The 26,191-nt window shown below is 39.2% G+C and overlaps 1 protein-coding gene across 7 annotated transcripts in view; it reads right to left on the reverse strand.

Annotated features, from left to right (window-relative positions):
* LOC122555053 (glutamate receptor ionotropic, kainate 1) overlaps positions 1-26,191 on the reverse strand; it is a 320,468-nt gene that overhangs the window by 62,497 nt on the left and 231,780 nt on the right. For all 7 annotated transcript variants that reach the window (XM_043700701.1, XM_043700696.1, XM_043700695.1 and 4 more), the window contains 2 exons: positions 4,800-4,943; positions 2,561-2,668 (listed from right to left, as the gene is read on the reverse strand). In XM_043700701.1, coding sequence (XP_043556636.1) covers positions 2,561-2,668; positions 4,800-4,943 — 252 coding nt within the window. The remainder of the gene's footprint in view (positions 1-2,560; positions 2,669-4,799; positions 4,944-26,191) is intronic.

Raw genomic sequence — 26,191 nt, forward strand, 5'->3', positions numbered from 1 at the left:
TACAGGGCCCTGGTGAGACCACACCTGGAGTACTGTGTGCAGTTCTGGTCTCCAAATTTGAGGAAAGACATTCTGGCTATTGAGGGAGTGCAGCATAGATTCACGAGGTCAATTCCTGGAATGGCAGGATTACCTTACACTGAAAGACTGGAGCGATTGGGCTTGTATACCATTGAGGTTAGAAGACTGAGAGGGGATCTGATTGAGATATATAAGATTATTAAAGGATTGTACACTCTGGAGGCAGGAAACATGTTTCAAATATGGGGTAGACCATTTAGGACAGAGATGAGGAGAAACTTCTTCACCCAGAGAGTGGTGGCTGTATGGAATACTCTTCCCCAGAGGGCAGTGGAGGCCCAGTCTCTGGATTCATTTAAGAAAAAGTTGGATAGAGCTCTCAAGGATTGTGGAATCAAGGGCTATGGAGATAAGGCAGGAACAGGATACTGATTAAGGATGATCAGCCATGCTCATAATGAATGGTGGTGCAGGCTCGAAGGGCAGAATGGCCTACTCCTGCACCTATTGTCTATTGTCTTTTGTCTATAAATAAGGCTTGAGATATGAGAGCAGAATGGAAGAAGTTCTCATCTAACTAATAAATTCTCTGATGGCCTTTGCGAGATTCACAGGCTAACCTGCAGCTGATCGATGAGCAGTGTAACTTCAGGATCCCTCGCATTAATCTATTTGTGTTAAATTCTGTAGTTGTGGCTAGAATCAGGGCAGTAATGATGGTAACCACTGAGGTCAAGGCATTGTTTGACCAGGAGCTAGTATAGATCAATCAACATAAGAGTGCTCAATGAACAGGACTTAGATTCATATGTTAGGAAAGAAGCAGCAGTAAGAGTAAAGGAGGGTATGGAGGGTGAAACACAGGATACTGCCATGAAAGCATTGGAATAGTCAAGTCCATAGGTAACAAGCCCTGGTTGATAGTGTCAGTAACAGGTGTTCAAAGCAGGATGACCACTGCTCCAGAGATAGTCTTGATGATGGAGAATATAGGGGCCTGAAGTTTCCCTTCAGGTCAAGCATAGTGTTAGGGTTGTGAATAGTCTGATGCAGTGTCTGATTTGCAGGGACTATAACCAAGGATGGAGGGATGACCAAAACTTTTGCTCGGTTTAATGACAAGGTCAGAGAGATGCAGGAATTTAGGAATTGAATTCCAAAGCTTCGTACCTTGGATAATATTTACAGCAACTACAAACACTACTACATTCAAAATGTTGTGCACAAACCTGCAAAAACTTACTTTTGGCTATTTGTTACCATGTACCCACTACGTTTGTAAGTTTGGTGGACTCAGACTGATGTTGCATGTTAATAAATACAAATCATTAAACGGACGTTCCTGGTTATAGGACAATCTGTCCTATCACTACTTTTCTCACAAACTTTCTACTTGGATAAAGCTGACAACCAGAAGTGTTATTTGAAAAAAAATCCTCATGAAGGTGACTGCTTTGATGTTTGCTGGTCAGGCATGTGCTTAGCATATTTTGATGCTCCAAGAATTTATGCTTAACTTGGCAACTATCTGGGATGGCAGGAATCCCCTAGAACTTCTGATAAAATATTATACAATGTTAAATGTTAATTCCACAGGTACTGCCAGAACTGCTTAAAGAAATCTTAAAACAGAAAATTCTGAAAGTAGTGCTATGGGTTGTATTTAAATTTTAAAAATTGTATTTCTCAGTTATTAGCCATGTATACTTTCATTTTACTGTAGGAAATAGAGCTTTCAGTTTACCAGATTATTATGGTTGTGTATTGGTAAATTAACAATCTTGAACTTTAAGCACATGTACCATTGAAGAAAAAAACAATCCTTCAAAACAAGAATGTTTCATTTATATCACAAAGACAATAACTAAATGGAGCTATGTAGAGGATGATTTGCAGGTATTTAGCATATTTCTCAAAGCAAATTACATATAACAAGTTACAGAGAAGTATTTCACTGGACATAGAGTCATAGTCACAGAGGTGTACAGCATGGAAACAGATCTTTCAATCCCCAATCCGTCCATGCCAACCAGATATCCCAACCCGGACATGAAACACATACAGTGTGGACTTTATATACAGTAAGATTTCACAAGAGTATTTTGATGAATGATCAAGTAATTTTTTTTTTAGGTTACGCTTATAATGAGTTCATTTTAGCCAGGACAATGAGGGAATACAGTTGTTTGACTGATGTCAAATAGGATCTAACTGAACTGCTGGAAGCGGCAAACATGTTTATCTGATGGACATCTTTGAAAATGTAGTTTTCTCTTAGTTTGCTGGATAGTGTCACTCTAGATCATGTGCACAAGAGCTAAAGTGAACCTTGAACTCAATATGCTGTCTGAGAGGTGGGGAAAAAAGAATTTGGTTTCTTAGATCACAATCTTCTCCAGACAACAAAGACATTCAAATAGAAAACTAAGAATTGCTTCAAGGTTAATAAGTTTATGGTATTGACCACAATGCTTTTAATATACATGATGATGCTATCAAAAACAAATCCTTGCATTAGTATGGAAAACACTGCATTTACCTGTTCCAGGCCTTCCTCCTTCAGACTTATAATGTCTAAATTGAAATCTTTCCGTAGACCATCAGTTTTATTGAAGGTGATACGCCCTGTCAGGCCATCCCACTGTGTCTAAGGGACAATATTACAAAAGCACATTTAGTTTCACTTCACTTGTCACCAGATTGAAGAGCAGGGTTAAACAATCATTCATATGCATTGTTTGTATAAATTATAGGTCTCCAAATCAGTATCAGCTTACACTCAAGTGGCACAGAAGGGTATATTTTGAAACTTAGCACCAATGTCTGAGTTGTGAGCACTATGATTGGAAGTGCCGATTCGTAACTAGGGCCCTGGGGTCAGTTCATTCAATTTGCACCTGGCTCAATACTCAGACATTAATATTTAGCCAGGACAAAAAACATCATAAAAAGAAATTGCTTGGAATGTCCAATGCAGAAGTTATTACCATTCTATTTATTCTGGAATATACAAGTATATTTGCATGATGTGTTTTTCATTCTTATTAACCGTTTTTGCCATAAGAAAGGACTTGGAAAACAAGAAGGTTGCTGCTTCCATCTCAAATGGTATAGAAATAAACGTGTTCGAAATAGATTGCATTGGTACCTTACTTTAATAGATATCAATCTCTTTAGCTCAAAATTAGGTAAAAGATTGAACAGAATACATTCTCTGTGAAATTAACTTGTGCTTAAGGTTTGAATGCTAGTCACATAACTGATCAGCACAAAATGTCCACAACACCACCAGCAACTCATCAAATCATTTAAGCCATTGCGGAAAAACAAATTACTCTTTAATGTGGGACACATACTGAATAACTTCCCACTTTTTTGTAGTGTGAATTTTTCCTTCAGATTTTGCGTTACTAATGTTCAAGAATCAATTGTAAACTTAGCCAATAGTGAAGAAAAAATAAAGACAACACAGTATATGAGACATCAAGTCCAGATTAGGTCCAGCAATTTGTTGCACAGAATGTTTTTTTTTTAATTTTCTATAATCCCTAAATACTTACAGCAGAAGACAGTGCCAAAATACTTGGTAAGTTGCAAACCTATAACCTAAGGTATTATGTAGTCTATAACACTACACCCGAACTATATTTGATAATATATTTTTATAAAGTTGTATCAAATCTTCTATTTGCATTCTTGCTGAGTACCTGGGATTCTCTGTTAGTTCACCAATTGCTGTAATGCAGTAAATTAGTTGGACAATTTTATCAAATGATACGCAGAAGTCAATAACTCCACTGGATGTCAGCCAGCCTGAAGCAAAATACTGTGAATCACCCAGAATGTGGTGGCCCATGTTGGAAATGGGTTAACTGGGGAGGGATGGAGATGGGGCAGATGCAGGAACATAGCTGCAGACTTGGGAGATCTCCAGCTATCCTCTTGGCTTCACATCAGAGCGTTCTACCAGCTTCCAGAAATACCAGGAGGTTTGGAGCCCTGAGGATGGTGCTGCTAGACAAAGGGGACTGACCTTGACGATCCTTCAGACTACCAATCTATGTAGGGAATAGTGGAGCTCTCACAGCCAAACTTTCTTTGGAATATCTTTGCATTTGGGTGCCCTCAGGCGATAAGGCAAAAGGGCATTGAATTAAATCTCCAACATGTGCTGGTGCAATCTTTCCTGGAGAGAAGTTTTACTCATAAAAGTCATTGGATAGTGTAGCGATGCTGGAGATCTAACCTAAAACCTCTCAAACCTTGCCTCTTATTTCCTACACCTCAAATCTGAATGCAATAAAGAGAAAAATCCGTTGTAATATTGGTAATATTTACTTACAAATATATAAAACGTGCTGAAGATATGATTGTGCTGTCAACATTATTTATTGCTCATTCCTTAAAATCTCTCCTTACTTACATTGGAAAGTATCTATTGATTTGTATCCTTTTCCAAGACATCGGTTTGCTCAAGAGACAAGCAAAAGCCAGTGGAAATTAAAATTGACAGTGATGAATAACCAACCATTGGTACTCTGGAGTGTTGCCAAACCATAACAGTAGCCAATCATTAGTACTTTATTTTAAATAGGTGGGTAAGTTAATAAGCTGGCGATATGTATTTTTTTTTCTGTGCAAGTATTACTAGGTTCACTGATGTGAAACTTGTAGCTGTCCCACTCTTACAAATCCTCCAACTGTTCAAACAGATGCACTGAGGTGGGAAATAAATCTCCACTGAAAAAACAATCACTGAAGATAAACAGTTTACTTGCCTCTTTGATGAGATTCATGAACCTGGATCCAAAGCGCCAAGGCTTGTGCCTATGACACTGTAAAGAGCTGACCGTCATTTGAAATGCCTTCCGAAAAGCTAGAGATATGACATACACTGCATCATACATCAGGGCTGCATCTGTCTGCCAGAAAATATTGAACCAATATTTCAATAGCAGGTATGAATCAGACAGTTAATGTTGGATTAATGTTGGACAGAGATAATTAAACACAGTTGACACCATTGACTGTGTATATATTTTCACAATCTTATATTCAATAAGAAATGTATTTGTAATATGAAATAGAATCCATATCACCATCCCACAGTTTAAACCATTAACATTACATTTTAGTAAGTTGCATTAGACATAGCAAGTTTCAAGCAACAATATGAAAAATGATTTAGTGATGTTTGGAGGATATGCAACGGGGAATAATGAGGTCGTAGGAATTAGTGGAAAACTTTCCATTGGTTGAAGTCATATTTAGCACAAAGCATGATGTTGTGGTTATTGGAGACTAATCAGCTTAGCACCAGATCAATGCAGAAACTCCTTAGCATCGTCTCCTAGGCTCAACTAAATTTAGCAGCTTCATCAGTAACCATACCCTTTACTATATGATTGAAAGGTATTCGCAGATGATTACAAAATACTACAGTCCATTTGCAACTCTCCAGACTGTAAAGGGGTCAATGCCCATATGTAGCAAGACCTGGGTAGCATTCAAACTTGGGCTGACAAGTGGCAAGTAATATTCATGCCAAGTGCCAGGTAATGATCGTCACTAAAAATAGAATATTTAATCCTCTTCCCCTTACAATTAATGAATTCCTAACCATCAATCGTTGGTTACCATAGATCAAAAACTTAGCTAAACCAGACATTTAATATTGTGGTTTCAAGAGCAGAACAGAAGCTGGGAATTCTACAGCAGATAACTCACCTCCTGACTTCCCTGAACATGTAACAAAGCACAAGTCAGTAGTGTGATGGAATGACCTTCTTTTAAGACAAATAAGTCTCCAACAGTACTCAAGAAACTTGACACCATCCGGTGCATAGCAACTGACTTAATGAGCACTTTAAACGTTCATTCGCTTCACTCACACAGCACGTTTCAAACCCAAGATCTCTACTATTAGAATGGCAGATGAATGGAAACATCCCCAGGTTTACATGTCAATCCAAACTACATGCCATTTTGATATGGAACTATTGCTACATTTATGAACTTTAGTGGGTGAAGAAGGCATCTCACCAACATCTTCCAAAGGACAATTAAAAATGTGCAATAAATGCCTACAATATTCACATCCCATAGAAGAATTAAAAAAAAAAATTCAGCTATCCCATAATTAACAAATAAAATCAAAAATATTATTTTGGTGTAGATTTTCGACATGTTACTGATTTACAGCAGCTCTTTCACAAGTATTCACACACATAGTAAACTATCCTACATACACAGCTAGCTAGAAATTTATCATTTCACATGTGCAAACTACCTTTTTTTGAACATTAAGAATTTCACATTCATTAATGCTGCTAATGCTAATAGGGAGGAAGAGAATATATTCCCATTTCTAGAAGCTATCAGCATGAGCCATTTGTAGGTCAGGAAAGGATAGTTAAGATGCAGAGTAAACTTTTCTCAACTCTTCCTTGATGATGTTAATAAATATGTAAAAATATGCTCCCTAATTCATCAGTGTGAGATTTCCCCACTTTTAGCACTATTTGGTCTTTTATCAAGAAATCTATGGCCCTGTATTGAAGAGCCAAATGCAAAGCTCAACTCTCTCTACTGCAGGCATCGCAACCCTGTCTACCTTTGACTTACTTTCAATGAACAATGAACCAGCACCTAAGGTCTCTTTGCTCAGCAACATTCCCTAGGACCCTATTATTAAGTGTTTAAGCCCTACTCTGATTTGCCTTAACAAAATGCAACACAATACACTTATCTGAATTAAACTCCACCTGTCTATCTGGTCACTGTCCACTTCTTCACTGTCCACTACGTATCAATGAAGTGTCTTAGTGTCAAGTATGACACAGAAATTATTCTGTTATTTCATCATCACAAGAGATTTCAGTTGTTTTAAGAAGTTCCTATAACAAATAGTTGGTAACACAGATGCTTAGTATTGCTGATGAAAAGCTAATTCTGTCAGAGTTTTTGTGTTACACTCATCAGGACAATTAGTGAGAATATAAATAAAATGAAAACAAACATTTGTACACATTTAGTATAAAAGTTGTCTTTCCCCTTTTTTTGGTATTTCTTGTGAATTGTCCTGATGAGTGAGAGATGAAAAGCTTTGACAAAATATTTTTTTTTCCCTACAGTACTGAAACTACTGCAAAGTTTTAAAATGTGAATTGGGTATAACATTTTGTGGATGCTGTGGTTCTGTTCGCCAAGCTGGAAATTTTTGTTGCAAACGTTTCGTCCCCTGTCTAGGTGACATCCTCAGTGCTTGGGACCCTCCTGTGAAGCGCTTCTGTGGTGTTTCATCTGGCATTTATAGTGGCATGTCCCTGCCGCTTCCGGTTGTCAGTTTCAGCTGTCCGCTGTAGTGGCCGGTATATTGGGTCCAGGTCGATGTGTTTGTTGATGGAGTTTGTGGATGAGTGCCAAGCTTCTAGGAATTCCCTGGCTGTTCTTTGTTTGGCTTGCCCTATAATGGTAGTGTTGTCCCAGTCAAATTCATTTTGTGGATTCCCCACACTATCTAAAATCAGCACCAATTTGCAGTTAGCATGGGTCATATTTACAGATTTTTTTTGTTTTTGTTTCAAATATCAGTCCCATTAACTACTTCATGAGACTGTTGTGTATAAATATCATTATCAACTCCGGGAGCTTGGGACAGATAAGGGCTAGACACCATAGTAGTGCAAATTAGTAACACTACCTAAACTATATCCAGAATTGTGGTAGAGCAAGGCTGCCCTAGAGCATTCTACCTTCAGGTCCCTGTTCCATGTGATCCACCATCACCGATGTATTTTAAACCATATGTGCAGCTCCCAAAATTCTCTCTTGCCACAACTTTATAAACTATGTACATTTTAATCCCACCTCTACTTCCACACCTGTCCATGTAGCTTTCATTATTGGCATCAATCTCCAATTGATTTCATGGCTTTCTTGAAGGGCTGTAGATGGGTGTAAAGATGATATCATTTTATTTTATGTATCTTTGATTGTGGATTGACATGGAAAAAGTACTATTTTCAAACCAAGAAATCCGGAACAAACTGACACAGTTTTATAAACAAGTTACTGCTGGTGTTAACAGTGCTGCTTTGTCCAAGTAGTGAGGGAAGCTGTTTGTCCATAGCTCAGCACCAAGACAGTACATAATATTTGGGATTTGGCTGGCAACAAGTCAAGACACTGGTCACTATTACACAAACCAGTTGTAGACGCCAAACGTCATCCACCTGAAAACAACTTTTGACATTGGTTCTTGCATAGCTGAACAGCTTGTGGGAAAGCCCTCGGACTGTAGGAAGGACAGAATGTGTCTCTGTTTCTGCAGTAAAAATACCTGAAGTCAGAAGAAAGCTAGTTATTTCCTCCTACAAGTTACTGGTTAAAGTTGCAGTTAGTGTATTAATCACTCTGTGTCTTCTGTGAAGAGAGGAAGAAACCTGGTAAGAAGTGACTGAAGAACAGAAAGTCTTTGGAATGGTCCAGAATGATGATCTTAGCCAATCCCATGGACTACTGCTATTGAGGACTTTTCCTCTACTCTACAAAACCAATATTTTATTTGTTTAAACATATCTCTCTACGTGTTTGTGTAGGTGCTTCTAAAAGGGTTCAAAGTTTAACTAGAAGTGTTAAATGTTGATAGTTCATAGCCTTTACTTGAGATTAGAATTAAAAAAAGACACTGACTTAATTTGTCTGCTGTGACTTGACATGCCCAGGCAACCCACATGGAATATACAAAATTGGCTGCATCAGAATTACTATATTTACCAAGATGTGGAGGTGCTGGTGTTGGACTAGGGTGGACAAGGTTAAAAATCACACAACACTGGGTTATAGTTATTTGGAAGCACAAGCTTTTGGAACACTAGCTACCTGACGAAGGAGCAGCGCTCTGAAAGCTTATACTTCCAAATAAACCTGTTGGACTATAACCTGGTGTTGTGTGATTTTTTAACTTTATCTTTACCAAGAGGCACTGAAACTCTGTGAGGTGTCAAGAAATTTGCATGCTTTGTTTTACTCACAATTGCATCATAACATCACATATTGGGAGACGAAAGGTTCCCTTTAACCATCCAGCTTTAAATGAAACAATGGCACAGACACCAGATTCCGCACAGAAACAGTATATCAACAGCAGTCTATGAGCAGCAAAAAGAGAGAGAAAGCAACATAGATTAATAACAGCAAGGATAATGAAAATTCTTCTCTCTTTTTCTCTTTGTCAATATCCCTCAAGCTAAGAAACTAGCTGCTGAAAGCCATGGAACAACAATAACCATTCACTATGAACTCTAGGATGTCTGCAGCCTTACCATTACAGAGGAAAGAAAACAACAAAACAACTGCTCTGATCCTCTCATTCACTGTCTTTGCTATTATTATCCACTCTGTACTCAAGATACTTCTCCCCATCTTCATTCTTTTAAAAGCTTTATTACTGTGTCTGCTATTGTGTTTATATATACTTTCCTCAGTTTTAATCAGCAATAAAGCTCTACTCCCTTTCACTGAAGAAAATCAAAGAAATGGTTCCCTTTCATGTTTAATTGAAGTGTGATAACTAGATTCCAAAAATTAAATAAAAGTATTTGTTGCAACCAAGAGGGGTTTAAAAAGATAGGGTCGAAGATCACCCTCCTCACCTGTCATTACAGCATGATTTTTTTTCCCTTTACTCATGGGATGTGGGTGTAACTCACTGGTCTGGCATTTATTACCCATCCTTAGCTGCCCCTCCCTTGACAAGATTGCCTTCTTGAACTGCTGTAGTCAGACCTACAATGCCATTAGGGAGGGAATTCCAAGATTCCCGTCCAGCGACAGTGAAGGAACAGTACATATTTGAAAGTCAGAATGGCGAGTGGCTTGGAGGAGATATTACTGGTTGTGGTGTTCCCTTGTAACTACTGCCTTTGATCTTCTCGATGGTAGTGATTGTGGATTTGAAAGGCGCTGTCTGAGGATCTTTTGTGAATTTCTGCAGTGCATCTTGCAGATAGTACACACTGCTGCTACTGAGCATTGGTGGTGGAGACTAAACGTTTGCGCAACTTCTTCTTGGAAGACAAATAAAATTGTGAAGCGGGAAGCCAGCTGTCTGCATAAGCTGGTATCTGAGCTGTGACTCCTGACTATAAAAGCTGCAATAACAGAGGAAGACTAGACTAAACTTTGAATTATCATCATCTCCTTTGCACACTGGGGCAAGATTAAGATACTGGATTGAAGAGATGGTAGCATTTTCAGCTCTTATGAAGAAGTTAACAGTTGTATGTTCTCACAACAAGAGAATTATTCAACACCTTATAGAGGAATGAATTTGGTAGATGGAAAGAAGATTGATGAACATTGTGAAGAAATTATTATTTCTGTATTACTCCTTAAGTAAGAATTTTACTTTGTCAGTAGTGATACTACCAAAAACACACTCTTTAGCATGAGGTTCTCCTCTGCAGACAATGATATCGTGGGAAGAATATTAGAAAATGGGATTCCACCATCGTCAATAACAGAATGAGCTTAACGAGGCTCAGAAATGAGACCCTCTTGGACACAAAAATCATTACTCAGGTATATGGAAATCTCCTGCATAACACTCGGATCTGCAGAGTTGCTTGTAAATTCAGCATTAACTTCAAGTATTTTCTCTACAAAAGCTACATTGGCAAGAGGAAGGACATCTAATTTTTGATAATTCTTAAGATAGTTGACCTGAGGTCAATGTTTTCCTGTTGCACTCCTTTCATCTTTTCAGATGCAGGGCTGAGAATCATTTTTCAGAAGTCTCCTTTTTTTAGATTAGAATAGATTACTTAGTGTGGAAACAGGCCCTTTGGCCCAACAAGTCCACACCGACCCGCCGAAGTGCAACCCACCCATACCTCTACATTTACTCCTTGTGAGATTTCTCAAGGGCTACTTTCCATTTTCACTCGTTAACTCCTTCTTTAGGTGATGCAGTTACTTAGTAACAATATTTTCTGAATTATGTTGGTACGTGGGAAATATAGATTCATACAGAAACAGAATCAGAAGAATTCATCAATATAAAAATCACCATTCACTCTATTAAGCTTAAACCCATAATCCAGAAGGATGGCAAAATGGAAATGTTAACAAAGCCTCATAATCCAGAGGTTCAGGTTAATGCTTTGAAGACCAAGCTTCAAATTCCAACTTGGTGGAATATAAAGTTAGTCTCAGTAATTAATTAGGTTTATAGCCAGCACACATTTGTTGGGCCAAAAGGCCTTTGACTGTGCTGTAGACCTCTCTAACTCTAATTGCGACCATAAAAATATTATCAATTATTGAAAAACCCCTCCGATTTCCTAATGTTCTATAATAGGGAAGGAAAACAAGCCATCCTTACCTGGTCTGGTTACATGAGACTGCAGACCCTCAGCAATGTGGATGACTCTTGACTAATGTTTTGAAATGGCCTAGCAAGCCATTCACTTCAAAGGAAAATTAGGAATGGGCAATAAATGCTGCTGAGTCTCACATCCTCTGAAAGAATAAAAGGACTATAGGAAACTTGAAAGGATTCAAAAAAGATTTACAAGGATGAAGCCAAGGTTGGAGGGTGTGAGCTATAGGGTGAGGCTTGAAGTTGAATAGGCTGGGGCTGTTTTCCCTGGAGCATTAGAAGCTGAGGGGTGACCTTATAAAGGTTTATAAAATCATGAGAGGTATGAACAGGGTGAATAGTCAAGATCTTTTTCCCAGGAAAGATTGAAAAAGGGACCTAAGAGACACCATTTTCACACAGAGTGTGGTGAGTGTATGGAATGAACTGTCAGAAAACGTGGTGGAGGCTGGTACAATTACGTTTAAAAGGATAGGTACATGAATAGGGAGGGCTTAAAGGGATATGGGCCAAATGCTGGCAACTGGGACGAGATCAGTTAGGATTTCTGGTTGGCATGGACGCGTTGGACAGAAGGGTCTCTTTCCGTGCTATAAATTTCCAACGACTCTCTGAATAAAAAGGCATAAGTTAAGAATAAGTGCTTTTTGAAAACAAAATCCGGCATATTTCAGCACACAGAAAGCCGTCATCTTAAACATGTTTTCTGTGGGCTGGTAAGGTCACAGCTAAATTTGGCATGTTTGTGTTCGGAAACAGTTTCTCCACCACAAGTGAGTAATGTAAATTTTTTAAAAACAACAAAAACTGCGAATGCTGTAAATCAGAAACAAGAACATAAATCACTGGAACAGCTCAACAAGTCTGTCAGCATCTGTGAAGAGAAATCAGTTAATGTTCAGGTCGAGTGACCCTTCCTCAACTGGGATTTTAACTCTTCATTTTTAAAATTAAAAATAGGTAGCTAGATGTTTCCAAACCTTCCTTAAAATTAACATACTCCACTTCCATTTGATGCTCAGCTTTCCTTGGGCACCTCTCAGCTTGAAACTCAGTGGGTTGAGCCTCTACTCTTTTATTGAAAGAAACCATGAGTGTCTCCATGGCTTGCTGATGAGATTCAATTGCAGACTCCAGGTACATTGGTATACAGTAGGTTAATAAATTGCTAAATTCTCAATATTGGCTGAGTCTAAATGTAGACTTAAGCTTCTTATTCACCTTGAATAGGCCACAACCAATAGCTTTCAGTCAGTAACTACTTAACTGCTTCTGAGACATGAAGTTCTTCTTTAAAATGTACCAAGTTCATGGTGACATTCCTGACTCAATGTTGTAAGCTCATCTCACATACAAATTGATTTCAGCTAATAGTGGTGAGATATGTCCATGCTATTTGAAATGTCAGTATTTATTTGTCTATTTCAGAACCCTGAGGTCTCCTGTGTGTGATTGAAAGCTCCCAACTCCATAATCTGGAACTTTTCAGCGTCTGAGACCATTTTGCTGCCTGCAGAAAAGTTTGAATCTTCATTGGTTTTCATTTGTGATTCACCAGCCAGAGGCCCCTTTTCAGCTGTTGTCATTTCAGATGTTGGGGCGACTGCAATTTGAGCTTATTCATTACAGTTAGCCTACAACATTGGCAGCTCCTTTATCTTCAGTTGAGGCTCCTGAAACTTTGCCAAATTCTTTTCCATTTCTTGTGGGTGGCAAGTTGGAGTCGATTCTAGTGAGAGTGTAGGGTTTCAATCTTTTTTTCTTTCTACAGTGCTTTGGCCTTCTTTACTTGAAGGGATTTCTATAGCTATTCACAGTCGCTGCTGCTGCCTGTCATTGATGAGTTTGGTGGAACATGTAGACAAATTCACCTTTTTAATCACTGCCCCAATAAAAAAAAGCTGCTTTCGCCCCCAAAGGAGACAGCACAGACTTCAGGAACATTGATGCTGTCAAAGAATGTAGCAAGATTGAGCACCTCTTCTGCCAACAAATCATCAGCATCAGTGGCTGCTATATTCTCTTCACCATCTCCTGAAAGAGCAAACTAAAGAGGTTTAGAATATTATCGGTGACTGGTCACCTTCACCATCAGTGCCTCATTTCGCTACTTCTTCTTGCATCTCCTCAAAGGGAAAAGAAAGCTCAGCAATATCAGCATGTCATCCCAGGGATTTAAATCTGCACAAGCAGCTGTGTCATAAAAATGAAAACAAGAAAGCATAAATATTTTTCCCGTCTAAATAAATGCCCATCTCATACACATGAATAAAAAGAAATAGGAAATACAATTTCTCTGCAGAGATTCATTTTCAACAACATAACACTTTGGTGAATAATTGCTGGTTCCTGATGGGGAGAAAAAGCAATGAAGGGTTCAGAATGACGCAGTTGGCATCCTTGCACACACAGGCAGGTGTCACTAAACACAGGCAGCTGTATCTGGGACCTGTGCCATGCAATTGGTTTAGGAATCATTGAGAATTCTGTGGCTATTCGAGAGAACAGATATATCAATTTTTCAGGTCCTACACTGAACTCTTCAAAAGGATTTTCTCAAACAGGCAGAGGATGAGTTGGAGAAAGCGAGGACTGCAGATGCTGGAGGTCAGAGTTGAGAGTGAAAAGTACAGCAGGTCAGACAGCATTCAAAGAGCAGGAGAATCGACGTTTCGGGTATAAGCCCTTCATCAGGAATGAGTTGGATCATGAAAAGAGAGAGTCTAAATAAAGTGTAAAAGCATGTTCTGAAGAACAGTCATTGGACTCAAAATGTTAACTCTGCTTTCTCTTCACAGATGGTTAGTGCTGCCTCCTCACAGTGCCAAGGACCAGGATTTGATTCCAGCCCCGGCTGACTGTCTGTGTGGAGTTTGCACATTCTCTCAGTGTTTGCATAGGTTTCCTCCGGATGCTTTGATTTCCACGCACAGTCCAAGATGTGCACTTAGGCAGGGTTAAAACCCTATGCGAGGTTACAGAAATGGGGTGGGGAGTTGGACCTGGTTGCTTCGGCCCAACAAGTCCACACCGCCCCGCCGAAGCGCAACCAACCCATACCCCTACATTTACCCCTTACCTAACACTACGGGCAATTTAGCATGGCCAATTCACCTGACCTGCACATCTTTGAATTGTGGGAGGAAACCGGAGCACCCGGAGGAAACCCACGCAGACACGGGGAGAATGTGCAAACTCCACACAGTCAGTCGCCTGAGGCGGGAATTGAACCCGGTTCTCTGGCGCTGTGAGGCAGCAGTGCTAACTGCTGTGCCACCGTACATCTGAAGAGATGTACATATATCTGAATGTAAATCTCTGTTGTAATTGATAGTATCCTCATCATTCTCAACCATGGGATAAGAACACTACTTCACATTGTTCTATGTATGCAAGGACTGTATGCACATTAACTATGACTCCCCAAAATCTGATCTAAAGTTTTAAATATTTTGTAGTGATTCAGTAACAATATGAATAAAATTCTGCTTGGATGATTTTGCTCTCACACTACAATGAGCCACAGAAAGTAAAATCAAAGGTATTGCAAATCATTCCTCTTCTCAGATTTGAACAAATCCTTTGTGATGCCGACCACAGCCAGTTACCCAATTGTAATTGAGTGTACCTTATCAATGAATGTTTGAAACACCAATACCAGACACATGTAAAAGAATTAAAAGTCTTTCTCGCTGTGTGTAGTCATCAACAATGGAGTGGTGACGAGATAAGATCAGCTCTTGTGTCACCCTCAGTCAGATAGCTTTCTAATACTTGTTATGCAGCCTCATCGATAAGAAATAGCTGTGCTGGGGAAAAGCCACAAAGCAACCTGTGGCTATCGATAGCACTCAGCTCAAGTCAGCACCTTCTGCCAAGGGAAATCAGAAAGAAAAATGTTATAGTCACAGTGAAAAAAAAAATCACCGAAGCATATTTCCTTTTACTGATTTGGAATGGGGTGTACAAAGTTAAAAATCACACAACAGTAGGTTATAGTCCAACAGATTTATTTGGAAGCACTAGGTTTCGGAGTGCTGCTCCTAATGATGTTCCTTACCACCTGGTGAAGGAACATTGCTCTGAAAGGTAGTGCTTCTAAATAAACCTGTTGGACTATATCCTTTAATTGAATTTGAATTACTGTTGAGAATTTACAGCATCAACATGAAAATGGCTCATTTAAAAAAAAAAGACCATAACACATAGAAGCAGAATTAGGCCATTCAGTCCATTGAGTCTGCTCTGTCATTCAATCATGACTGATACATTTCCCAATCCCCATTGTCCTACCTTCTCCCTGTAACCCTTGATCTCCTTACTAACCAAGAACCTCTCTCTGTCATACAGACAGTCGATGAATTGCCTTCTGTGGCAATGAGTTCCACAGATTCACCATCTTCTGGCTCAAGAAATTCCTCCTTATTTCAGTTCTAAAGGATCATCCTTTCCACCCAAGGCTGTGCCCTCGATTCTCCACATTCACTCTATCCAGGCCTCTCAGTATTCTGTAAGTTTCAATGAGATTCCTTCCTCATCCTTGTAAACTTGATTGAATACAGACCCAGGGTCCTCAACCACTCCTCATATGATGAGTCCTTTATTCCAGAGATCTTTCTTGTTAATGTCCTCTGGACCTCTCCAAAGCCAACACATTGCTTTTCAGATATGGAGCCCATAACAGCTCACAATGTTCCAAATGCGGTCTAACCGTAGCTTTATAAAGCCTCAGTAGTACATCTCTGCTCTTGTTCTCTCTAGGCCTCTCAAAATGAATGCTAACATTGCATTTGCCTTCCTAACTGTTAACTGAATCCACAGGTTATCTTTAAGATAATCCTTAACTAGGACACCCAAGTCCCTTTGTGCTTCAGATTTCAGAAGCCTTTCCTCGTTTAGAAAATAGTCTACATATTTATTCTTCTGACTAAAGTGCACAACCTAACATTTCCACATTCTATTCCATCTGCTACTTCATTGCCCACTCTCCTCGCCTGTTCAAGTCCTTCTGCAGCCTTCCTGCTTCCTTGACACCAGTTAATTCCATAGACGCTTAATGCCAGATTTTATTTCCATTAACTTCAACTTACGACCATCTGCCCTGGTGGAAGTTGAACATAGGCCCCTACAGCATTTCCCAGGTCTGGTGGGAGTTGAACATAGGCCCCTACAGCATTCCCCAGGTCTGGTGGGAGTTGAACATAGGCCCCTGCAGCATTCCCCAGGTCTGGTGGGAGTTGAACATAGGCCCCTGCAGCATTCCCCAGCACACTACCTGTCACTCCATCTATCTTTGTACCATCTGCAAACTTAGCAACAATGCCCTCAGTTCCTTTATCCAAATCATTATCTATAATGTGATTAGTTGCGATCCCAACACTGACCCCGACGGAACCCCACTAGCCACCTGCTGCTATCCTGAGAAAGACAGAGAATTTCTTCAAAGTGGGCATCCTCTGAAGAGACTTCACAATGGTACAAACTTGGTTATAGACAAAACAAAACTGCAGATGTTGGAATCCAAGATAGACAAGCAGGAGGCTGGAAGAACACAGCAAGTCAGGCAGCATCAGGAGGTGGAAAGGTTGACATTTTGGTTGTAACCCTTCTTCAGGATATCTTCAGGCCATCCTGAGAAAAGGGCCCTTTATCTTCACTCTCTGCCTTCTGCCAATCAGCCAATCCTCTATCCATTGCAGGACCTTGTCCCTAACACCATCGGTTGTCACCTTATTTAGAACCCTTCTGTGCAATACCTTGTTAAAGGACTTGGAAATCGAATAGATCACGCCTAATAGTTGTTCAAAGGGGTAACTAGCAAGATAAACAAAGAATTCTACAGAACCGAGAGGCATAAGCTGCTCTTGACAAAGCCATGTGGACTCAGCCCAATTTTCGTGCACTTCCAAGTACTCCGCAATCTCATTCTTAATAATGGATTCTAAAATTTTACCAATAACCGATGTCAGCTATGATGCCTATAATTTCCTGTCTTCTGCCTCTCTCCCTTCTTAAACAGGAGTGTTTAAATTAGCTATTTGTCAGTCCTATGGGACCCTCCCTGACTCCAGTGATTCCTGAAAGGTCATCCCCAATGCCTCTTCAATCCCCTCAGCTATCTCATTCAGAACTCTGGTGTACAGTTCATCTGGTCCAGGTGGTATATCGCATTCAGACCTTGCAGCTTCCCCAGTACTTTATCCTTAACTATGTCCACTATACTCACCTCTGCGCTCTAAATTTCTCAAAGTTTTGGTCTTCTACTTGCGCCTTCTATATTCCTTATTATATTTCCAGATTCATTTTCCAATGCGCATTCTTGCCTCTCCCTTATCTTTAATATATCTTTTAAAAAAAAACAACTCTCACAACCTTATGTTACTAGCTAGCTTACCCTATTTCATCTTTTCCCCTTTATTGCTTTTTTTAGTTATCATCTGCTGGTTTGTATAAGATTTCACACATTGTATGATTTTGCTTTTATGCTGTCCCTGACATCCGTTGTCATCCATGGTTGCCTCATCCTCCCCTTAGCATGTTTTTTCTTCCTTGAGATGAATTGCTGCTTGGCCTGACAAATTACCTCCAGAAACTCCTACCATTGCTGCTCCACCATCTTCCCTGCTCAGGTCCCCTTCAAAAACAACTCTGGGCAGCTCTTTATGTCTTTGCAGTTATCTTTACTCAACTACAATATTATTATGTCTGATCCAATTGGCAAAAAGAGAAAATTGATTAAATAAATAATTCTCAACTGTTATAAAAGTATACATGATATATATCCAGAAACTTTAATATAGAATGGCATTGGACATAACCAATTACATCTGATAAATTAATAGTATTAGTTGTTATGTACATGGTTGCATTTTGCAATTTTATTACTGCAGTGACAGTAATTTGATTGTATGAACATCATAATTGCATGACAACCCTAAACTTTACATTTTCTTTTCTGAAAATTCTTGTTCCTGCTTTACGCTGAAGGACTGTGCTTTTGTATCTCAATATCTAGTTAAATGATAAAGTGACCCAAGGAACTATAAAGTGGTTGTCTTGTTATTGTAGTCCATTCACAAAAGATCTATATAAAGTGGTTTGATGTAAAGGCAGATTATTATTAATATTGTTTGAAGAATCTTGTAAAAAGGATTGTACAAAGTCGTTCATTTGAAGGGGGCCATTAAAAGGGCATTGAGAATTTTTAAAGACATGTCTTGGATGATGTATGGCTTACCTAATTATTGATCACTTTAAAAAAAAAACCTGAAAATCTCAATACTGGCTTTGTTTTAGATATTGTTTAAAGATTTATTGGGGTATAGCATGCTGAGAGACAGAAGTGGCCCAGCTCATCCTCTGCCTGTTTGAGAAAATCCTTTTGGAGAATTCAGGGTAGGATCTGAAACATTGAGGTAACTGTTCTCTCGAATAGCCTCAGAATTCTCAATAATTCCCAAACCAACTGCATGGCACAGGTCCCAGAGACAGCTGCCTGTGTTTAGTGACAACTGCCTGTGTGTGTCAGGATGCCAACTGAGTCATTCTGAACACTTTTACTCAATCCCATCCTCCCCCCTCCCCACCCAGCCCATCAAGAACTAGCAATTACTGACCAAAGTGTCATGTTTTTCATTATTAACCTGTGCAGAGAAAGTTTTATTTTTCTTTATATTGATGTGTGAGATGGGGTTTATTTAGACTGGGCAAGTATTTGTACTTTCCTCCCTAAAATTGCCTGTTAATCAGCTTTGTGACTTTGCTGAATATGGATTATTTCCAGTTTTTTTATTATTATTAAAGTAACCTGACTGATTATAATGTATTGCATTTAGAATGAAAAATGTCACGTGTATGATTCACCTCATCGATAACTTGCTAAAGCATTTAAATTTATACTGTGACCCGTAGAATGGTGATATTGGAGAGGGACACTGACCTCGATTGTAAAACAAAATTGGTTGCCTATGTCTGGGATAACTCGAAGTTGACAATATGCCTGTGAGTGGGGGGACTGATAATTGAAGAGAATAAAGGAAAGATGCCGGGTTTCTCGTGCATTCAAGTATATTGCTGAAATAGCAACCTTCAACATAAGTGAGTCTGTACAGCAAGTTGGGAAAGAATATGATCCTTTAAATGACCTTTGTACAATTGTGGAGTATGGCAAAGCAGTAAAAGTTAGATATTGGAATAAAAGCTAGGAAACCTGAAAGCTAGAAAAAAATGAATAGAAATAGAAAAGAATAGAAGTAATACTGGCACAGATTCAGTTGGAAAGGAAGAAATTAAAAGACTGAATTTAAGAAAAAGAACAAAGCACTTTACAGAGTGGAAGAGAATGTGAAATAAAATTCAGACATAAGAAAAAGGAATGTTACATACCACTTATCAGCCGAAGAGTAGATATTATCCAGGTCTTACTGCATTTGAACATGGACTGCTTTCAGTGGTTGAGGAATGAGGAATGCACAATTTTCAGTATTGATCAGTTAACATCCCTAATTTGGATTTTATCATGGAGGGAAGGTGATTGATGAAGCAGCTGAAGATGACAAACTCCTGCAAAAATGTCTTGGAGCTGAGGTGACTGACATACGACAATGACAACATTTTGTGCCAGGTATGACTCCAAACAGCAGAGAGATTCCCCCACTCCTGATTCCCCATTGATTCTGATTTTTCTAAGTCTCATTGATGCTACACTCAATCGAGTGCTGCTTTGATGTCAAAAGTAGTCACTCTCACCCATGTTTGAACAGAAGCTGTAATGATTTCAGGAGTTAATTGCTCCTGGCAGAACTCAAATTTGACAATAGTGAACAAGTTACTGCTGAGCATGTGCTGATAGATAACACTGATTGATAATACTTTCCAACATTTTGCTGACAAAATCGAGAACAGACCAGATCTAATTGACCAGGTTGAATTTACCCTGGTTTTTGTGCTCAGAAAATGGGAGGCAATTTTCCACATTATCGGTTGGATGCTAGTGCAGATGCATACAGCTTGGCTAGGGCTATGACTAATCTGGAGTACAAGTCTTTAGTGCCATTGCTGGAATGTTGTCAGGGGCCATAGTCTTCACAGTATCCAGAACCTTCAGATGTTTCTTGAGGACCCTAGGAAATGGCTAAGATGTGTAATCCACTCAATATTTCTGGCTAATGATGATTGCAAAGGCTTCAGCCCTGTCATTTATATGCTGGTCTCTTTCGTCATTGGGATTGGGATATTTGTGGAGGACCCTACCTCCTCTTAGTTTTTTCATTGTCCACTATGTTGACTGCATACAGTTGGACTGTATAGCTCAAATCTTATTCATTGGTTGTCAGATCTCTTAGCTATGTCGATCACATGCTACTTTTGTTATTTGGCATGTCAGTAATCCCACATTGTTGCTTCATCTGGTTTAACAACTCACTTTTAGTTACATCTTATGCTGGTCCTGGCACATCCTTTTGCACTCTTCACTCATCCAGGGTTGATCTCCCCTTGTAATGTTGTGGAGGAGCCGGTGTTGGATTGGGGTGGACAAAGTTAAAAATCACACAACACCAGGTTATAGTCCAACAGGTTTATTTGGAAGTACTAGCTTTTGGAGCGCTGCTCCTTCATCAGGTAGCTAGTACAGCAGGATCATAGGACACTGATTTTGTAGAAAAAAGAAGTGTCACACAACTGATACGATGTATTGAACAAACCTTAGATGGTTGTTAAGTCTTTAACCACCTAGAATGGGGAGCAGGTTTCAATTGATTTGTATGTAAATCCCAGAACTTCTTTCAAGTCACATTTCTGAGATAACTTCAGGTTTTATCAGTATAATATAAATGGTAGAGTGGAGGATATGTTGGGCCATGAGGTTACAAATTGCAATGGATTACAATACTGCTGCTGCTGATGCCCCACTGCTCCTCATGGATGTGCAATCTTGAGTTGCTATATCTGATCAAAGTCTATCACATTCAGCATGGTGGTAATGCCACACAACATGACAGAAGGTATCCTCCTTGGTCATCCTTGTACACGCCTTCCTGCAATGATGCTTGATCAGGATTTCCATGTCTTGAACAACCAGAAAATTTAAATTACAGTACCTTTCAGCACCATTATCAATGTGACTAGAAATTATCCCAGTGCTATCCAAACAATTCGTTTATACTATTATATTGTGTACACTACATACACAGTGTGAAGTGAAATTACACCAGACACATTATATGACTAAACTGCTCGGTCATATCCAGCACAGCTTACGTTATGGCCTGAAATATGACAACCATTGTGGGGTCTATCAATGAATCTGACCAAAACAAGTTTGGTTCAAGTTGAATCTGCTACTTTTAAGTTGCATCCTTTATTCATACCTGATACTCAATAATAAAATTACAGTTGCAACTAAAAGGCAATGGACATTAAGAATTACAATTCAATCGCATGATGGAGTGGGATAACAAAGAAATTTGGCATGCTGCCACTTACACATGGAGATCCTTCCATAACACTTGCCTGACGTTTCACATCAATGCTTGGTTTCTTTGTTGATTAAAAACCTATCTGTCTATCTCAGCCTTGAATATATTTAACAACCCAAATTCTACAACTTTCTGAAGAAAAGTGCACTTTTTCTGGACTAATTGTCTAATAATGCCTGTATATCTCTCTTTAGGGGGCCAAAACTGTTCAGAGTATTCCAGTAAGACAGAAAAGAGATCTGAGAAGTCTTTTTGGCTTAATCAGTACATGAACTCTTCCATACTTTGCATGTCAGAACACAGCAATACAGCAAGAACTCAAGAGAGAAGATGCTAAGTACCAGCAGTTAGGGTCACACGAGAGGAGCTTCAGCAAACCCAAAGTACAATTAGACCGGAAGACAAGTCTGTAATACTACAACAGAAAGAAACCTGTCACTCGGCATGTAGATATTTCTTCAGAAAGAGACTTAGACCAGCCATGGTACAAGATGGAAAGCCAATAGCACTGGCATTCAGATTTCCAAGATCAGCTGAGATCAGATGCACCAATAGAGAGAGAGAGAGACAAAGAGCTTTTGCAGTGTTGTCAACATGAGTAATTCTACAAATATCTCTATGGGAGTTGAAGAGTCTGGTACTGAAAAACCACACTCCATTCTTGATGAAGGGATTATGCCTGAAACGTCAACTCTCCTGCTCCTCGAATGCTGCCTGACCAACTGTGGTTTTATAGCACCACACTCTTTGACTCTGATCTCCAACATCTGCAGTCCTCACTTTCTCCTAGATCTCTATGGAATCATTGGTGTGACTGTTAGAGCAAACAGTGTGGAGGGAAGGGGAAGTGGATTGGTAAGGCTAAAAGATCAAGGGGCTGATGACTCCAAGAACAAGAAATTTACTAGCAATTCTGTCTGTGCCAAGTTGGTAAGTTGGGGCTGGTGGCAAAGTGGTCTGGTGAATCTATAAGGCTGGAGACTTGCTGGTGAGTCAGTGGTAGTGGGAGCAGTACTGGTGAATCTAACTGAGCAGAAAGTAAGTCTCTAGAAGCTGGGGATTCAATAGTGAGTCTGTAGGAGCAAAGGAGGGGATGATGGTGATACAGAGTCTACAGAAGCAGAGGTTTATAAGTGGAGCCAGGGGCATGGAGGTTGGGGTGGGCTTTGGATGAAGCTGGTGAATATGGAGATTTAATAGGGAGTCTACATGAGTTGGAATTTGCCAGCAATTTGGAGAAAATAAGGATTTGCTAATGAACCTCAAGCAAGGAGACACCAGGAGGAGAGGACAGTGAGCAGGTGTGTATGCACTTGCATGGAAATTGAAGATCAAAAATGTGGGCTAAACAGCACATTTACAGGTATATAACTACTTGTAGGTATGCAAAATCAGAAACAATGAAATCTCTGAATATTCCCATCAGGCAAAATAATTACTGTTGTTTTCCTCTTTAAACTCAGCATAAATCAAGTCGCAAGTCTAACAACTGGTTAGTATCTTCTGTATCTGATTTGCTGAGAACTTCGATACAATTGATTAAATGAGAGTGATTTCTTGAGAGTTTCACACTTGAGACTTCAAAGTTATGATTTCATCCAGAATGCTATAGTTATACAGTGATTGGGACTTAAGGCTCTGGCTTAGCGTAGAGCTGGTATAGCTTTGGTGATGGATACTTGATGGGCTGAAGGTCCTTTTCTATATTGTGTGATTCTATAATTAAGGAGTTCATATCTGGAATATTGTGTACAGTCAAGTCTAACTTAAGAAAGGACATTGTTGTATTGGAACTCATCCTGTGAAGATTCTTTGGACTGATTTCTGGGGAGGGCGAGCTATTTTATGAAGAAAGATTGAACAGGCTGGGCTTATATCCATTGGAGTTTAGGAAAGAAAGAGTGAAAGGCAATTTCAATGAAACATATTAGATCTTGAAGAGATTTGACAAGTTGATTGCTGAAAAATAAGGTGTTCCCCATTTAAGATGGATATGAGGACACTTTCCTTTCTATTAGAGAGTCTATGAAACACTTCTTCCCAGAGGGTACAGGCAGGATCATTGAACTATTTTAAGGCAGAAGTAGACAGATTTTTGACAGAGGGGGTCAAAGGGTTTTGGGGTATGCAGAAAATTGAACTTGGGCTGCAATCAGATCAGCCATAATCTTAGTGAATGGTTGAGCAGGCTCAGGATGAATGAGGTAGTGAATTACCTACTCCTCTTCCAAATTTTTACACATTCTAAGAAGAAAAATGGTTACAGCAGATTCCTGTTCTGGTCTGTCACTCTATGAGAAGCTAAAGATAAAAAAGATCCATTACCTAATGAGCGTAATACCATTGAGACCAAGATAAATTATAGATGATACCTGTAAAGGTGAGGAGTTACAGGTGCTACTTTAGCACATGATAGATCTTGATGAAATGCAGCCACTATGACACAATTGGCCAATCACTACAGGATGGTGTTCCATTGGCTATATCAAGAATCTTGGTTCCCAAAATAACAGAGATGATTTAGCTGGAAGATCATGTGGGAATGGAGAAGTGTAAACTCAGAACCAGATCTGATGTACACTAGATAAACACCTATAAAGACACGACAAAGAATGGTATCTACGTGCAGTGTATGAGCAAATAACAGAAATCCACAGCAGAGAAAGAGAGAGATGATGACTTGTGCTGTACCACTCAGATGATGATATGATGTGGGAGCAGATTTATTTTTACATAACCAATAATGGTATGTTAATTATAGACTATTAATCAACGTTCCTGTTCATCACAGCAGTGTGGGTTCCGTTCACCAGGCAGGAAATTCCTAAAAGAGTAATAAGTGAGTAAGGACTCCAATTCACTTCTTGAGACTTTAAGGAATTGTTGAACTCAATAGGTTCAATATCATTATTCCATCACCACATTATCCAAGGAGAAAGATATGGTTAGACAATCAAGGAGACCCTCAAAGCATCAAAACGGAAAAGAAAGGTCCACATGTGACCTCTTTGTTAATTGGAGCTCTTCCTCTCTCTTGGCAGATGTAAAATTATCTGCAGAGCTACTAAAAACAAATGGCCAGGAGTAAAACAACAACTCATTGATGCATAGGTGGAAAAAGGCCAATACTTCAATAGGCATGCCAAATTTGGAGTTTTTTTGATTAGACAGATTGTACATGGACACAACTCAATCATGAAAACCTGGAAACCACCAAGTGTTATTGCAGAAAATTTGATTGAAACCAATAAACAGATAAGAACGAGGTCTCTGTTCAACTTGTGTCACTGATAATGCAATAAAAATTCATCAGCAGCACTAGCAGCATCACTGACCAATGGGATATTCACAATATCAAGCATAACATGTACTGCAGTAACAGCAACACACGCACCAGTTCAGTGTACTGACCCATGACAGAGACAGACAATTATCATTTCCGCAAAACAGACACACAGCATCTTACCACTCACTGTATATGTTAAACAACATTTTCTTTAAAAATGAAATGAAGATATAAGGGAATCTGAAAGGTATTCCAAATTAAACTTTCATTATAAAAGTTGATTCCAACTTTTTTTGTTTAGACAGAATTTGTAAAAAAAATTAAGTTATTTTATACAAAGAAATTTTTTTTGAGGAATGAACAATGTTGTATTGTTAAGTGACTTCAAATGATTCAGAAAATATATTGTTATGCACATGGATATACAGATATCCAGGATGCCACATCACTTACTATTACACTAGTCAGTGTAAAAAAGCAATACTCTAACATTACTCTGGCAATACTCTGCCTTTTTCTTCTTGCTTTTCCTTCACTCCCAGTCTCTCCCCAATTCAATCCTGCAATCCACTCCCTCTTCTGCCTTTCCATTTGCTGGATATCCATTATCTGGTTCTCACAAGAGGTGATCAACCTGAAACATTGATCAGAGAGTTGTGCTTGCCACATTGAAGTAATCTCAGGGAAACAAGGCTACATTTTAAAACATTGTAAAGTTTTTTTCATCACACAGGGAACTGCAGCCATTCCTCTCTCAGATTCTGTGAGTGGTTAGAAATTCTGTACAGCTGAAGTGGTGCCCTCCTGGAAGCTGTGAGGTAAATCTATCCTTAGTGGCCAAATCCATTTTGCAGCATTGCTATTATTGATCATAAATAAATGAAACTAAAAATCTTCCATCAACTACATGGTTTGTAAATGTTAAGTCTCCATCAAGGCTGACAGATACTTGGCCTTAGAATGTTCTTATTTCGGTCAATTGTTTTCATAACAGTGAAGATATGTTCTTGGAGTCACCAAAAT

Source organism: Chiloscyllium plagiosum, chromosome 12 (genome assembly GCF_004010195.1).
Source record: "Chiloscyllium plagiosum isolate BGI_BamShark_2017 chromosome 12, ASM401019v2, whole genome shotgun sequence".
Lineage (NCBI taxonomy): Eukaryota > Metazoa > Chordata > Chondrichthyes > Orectolobiformes > Hemiscylliidae > Chiloscyllium > Chiloscyllium plagiosum.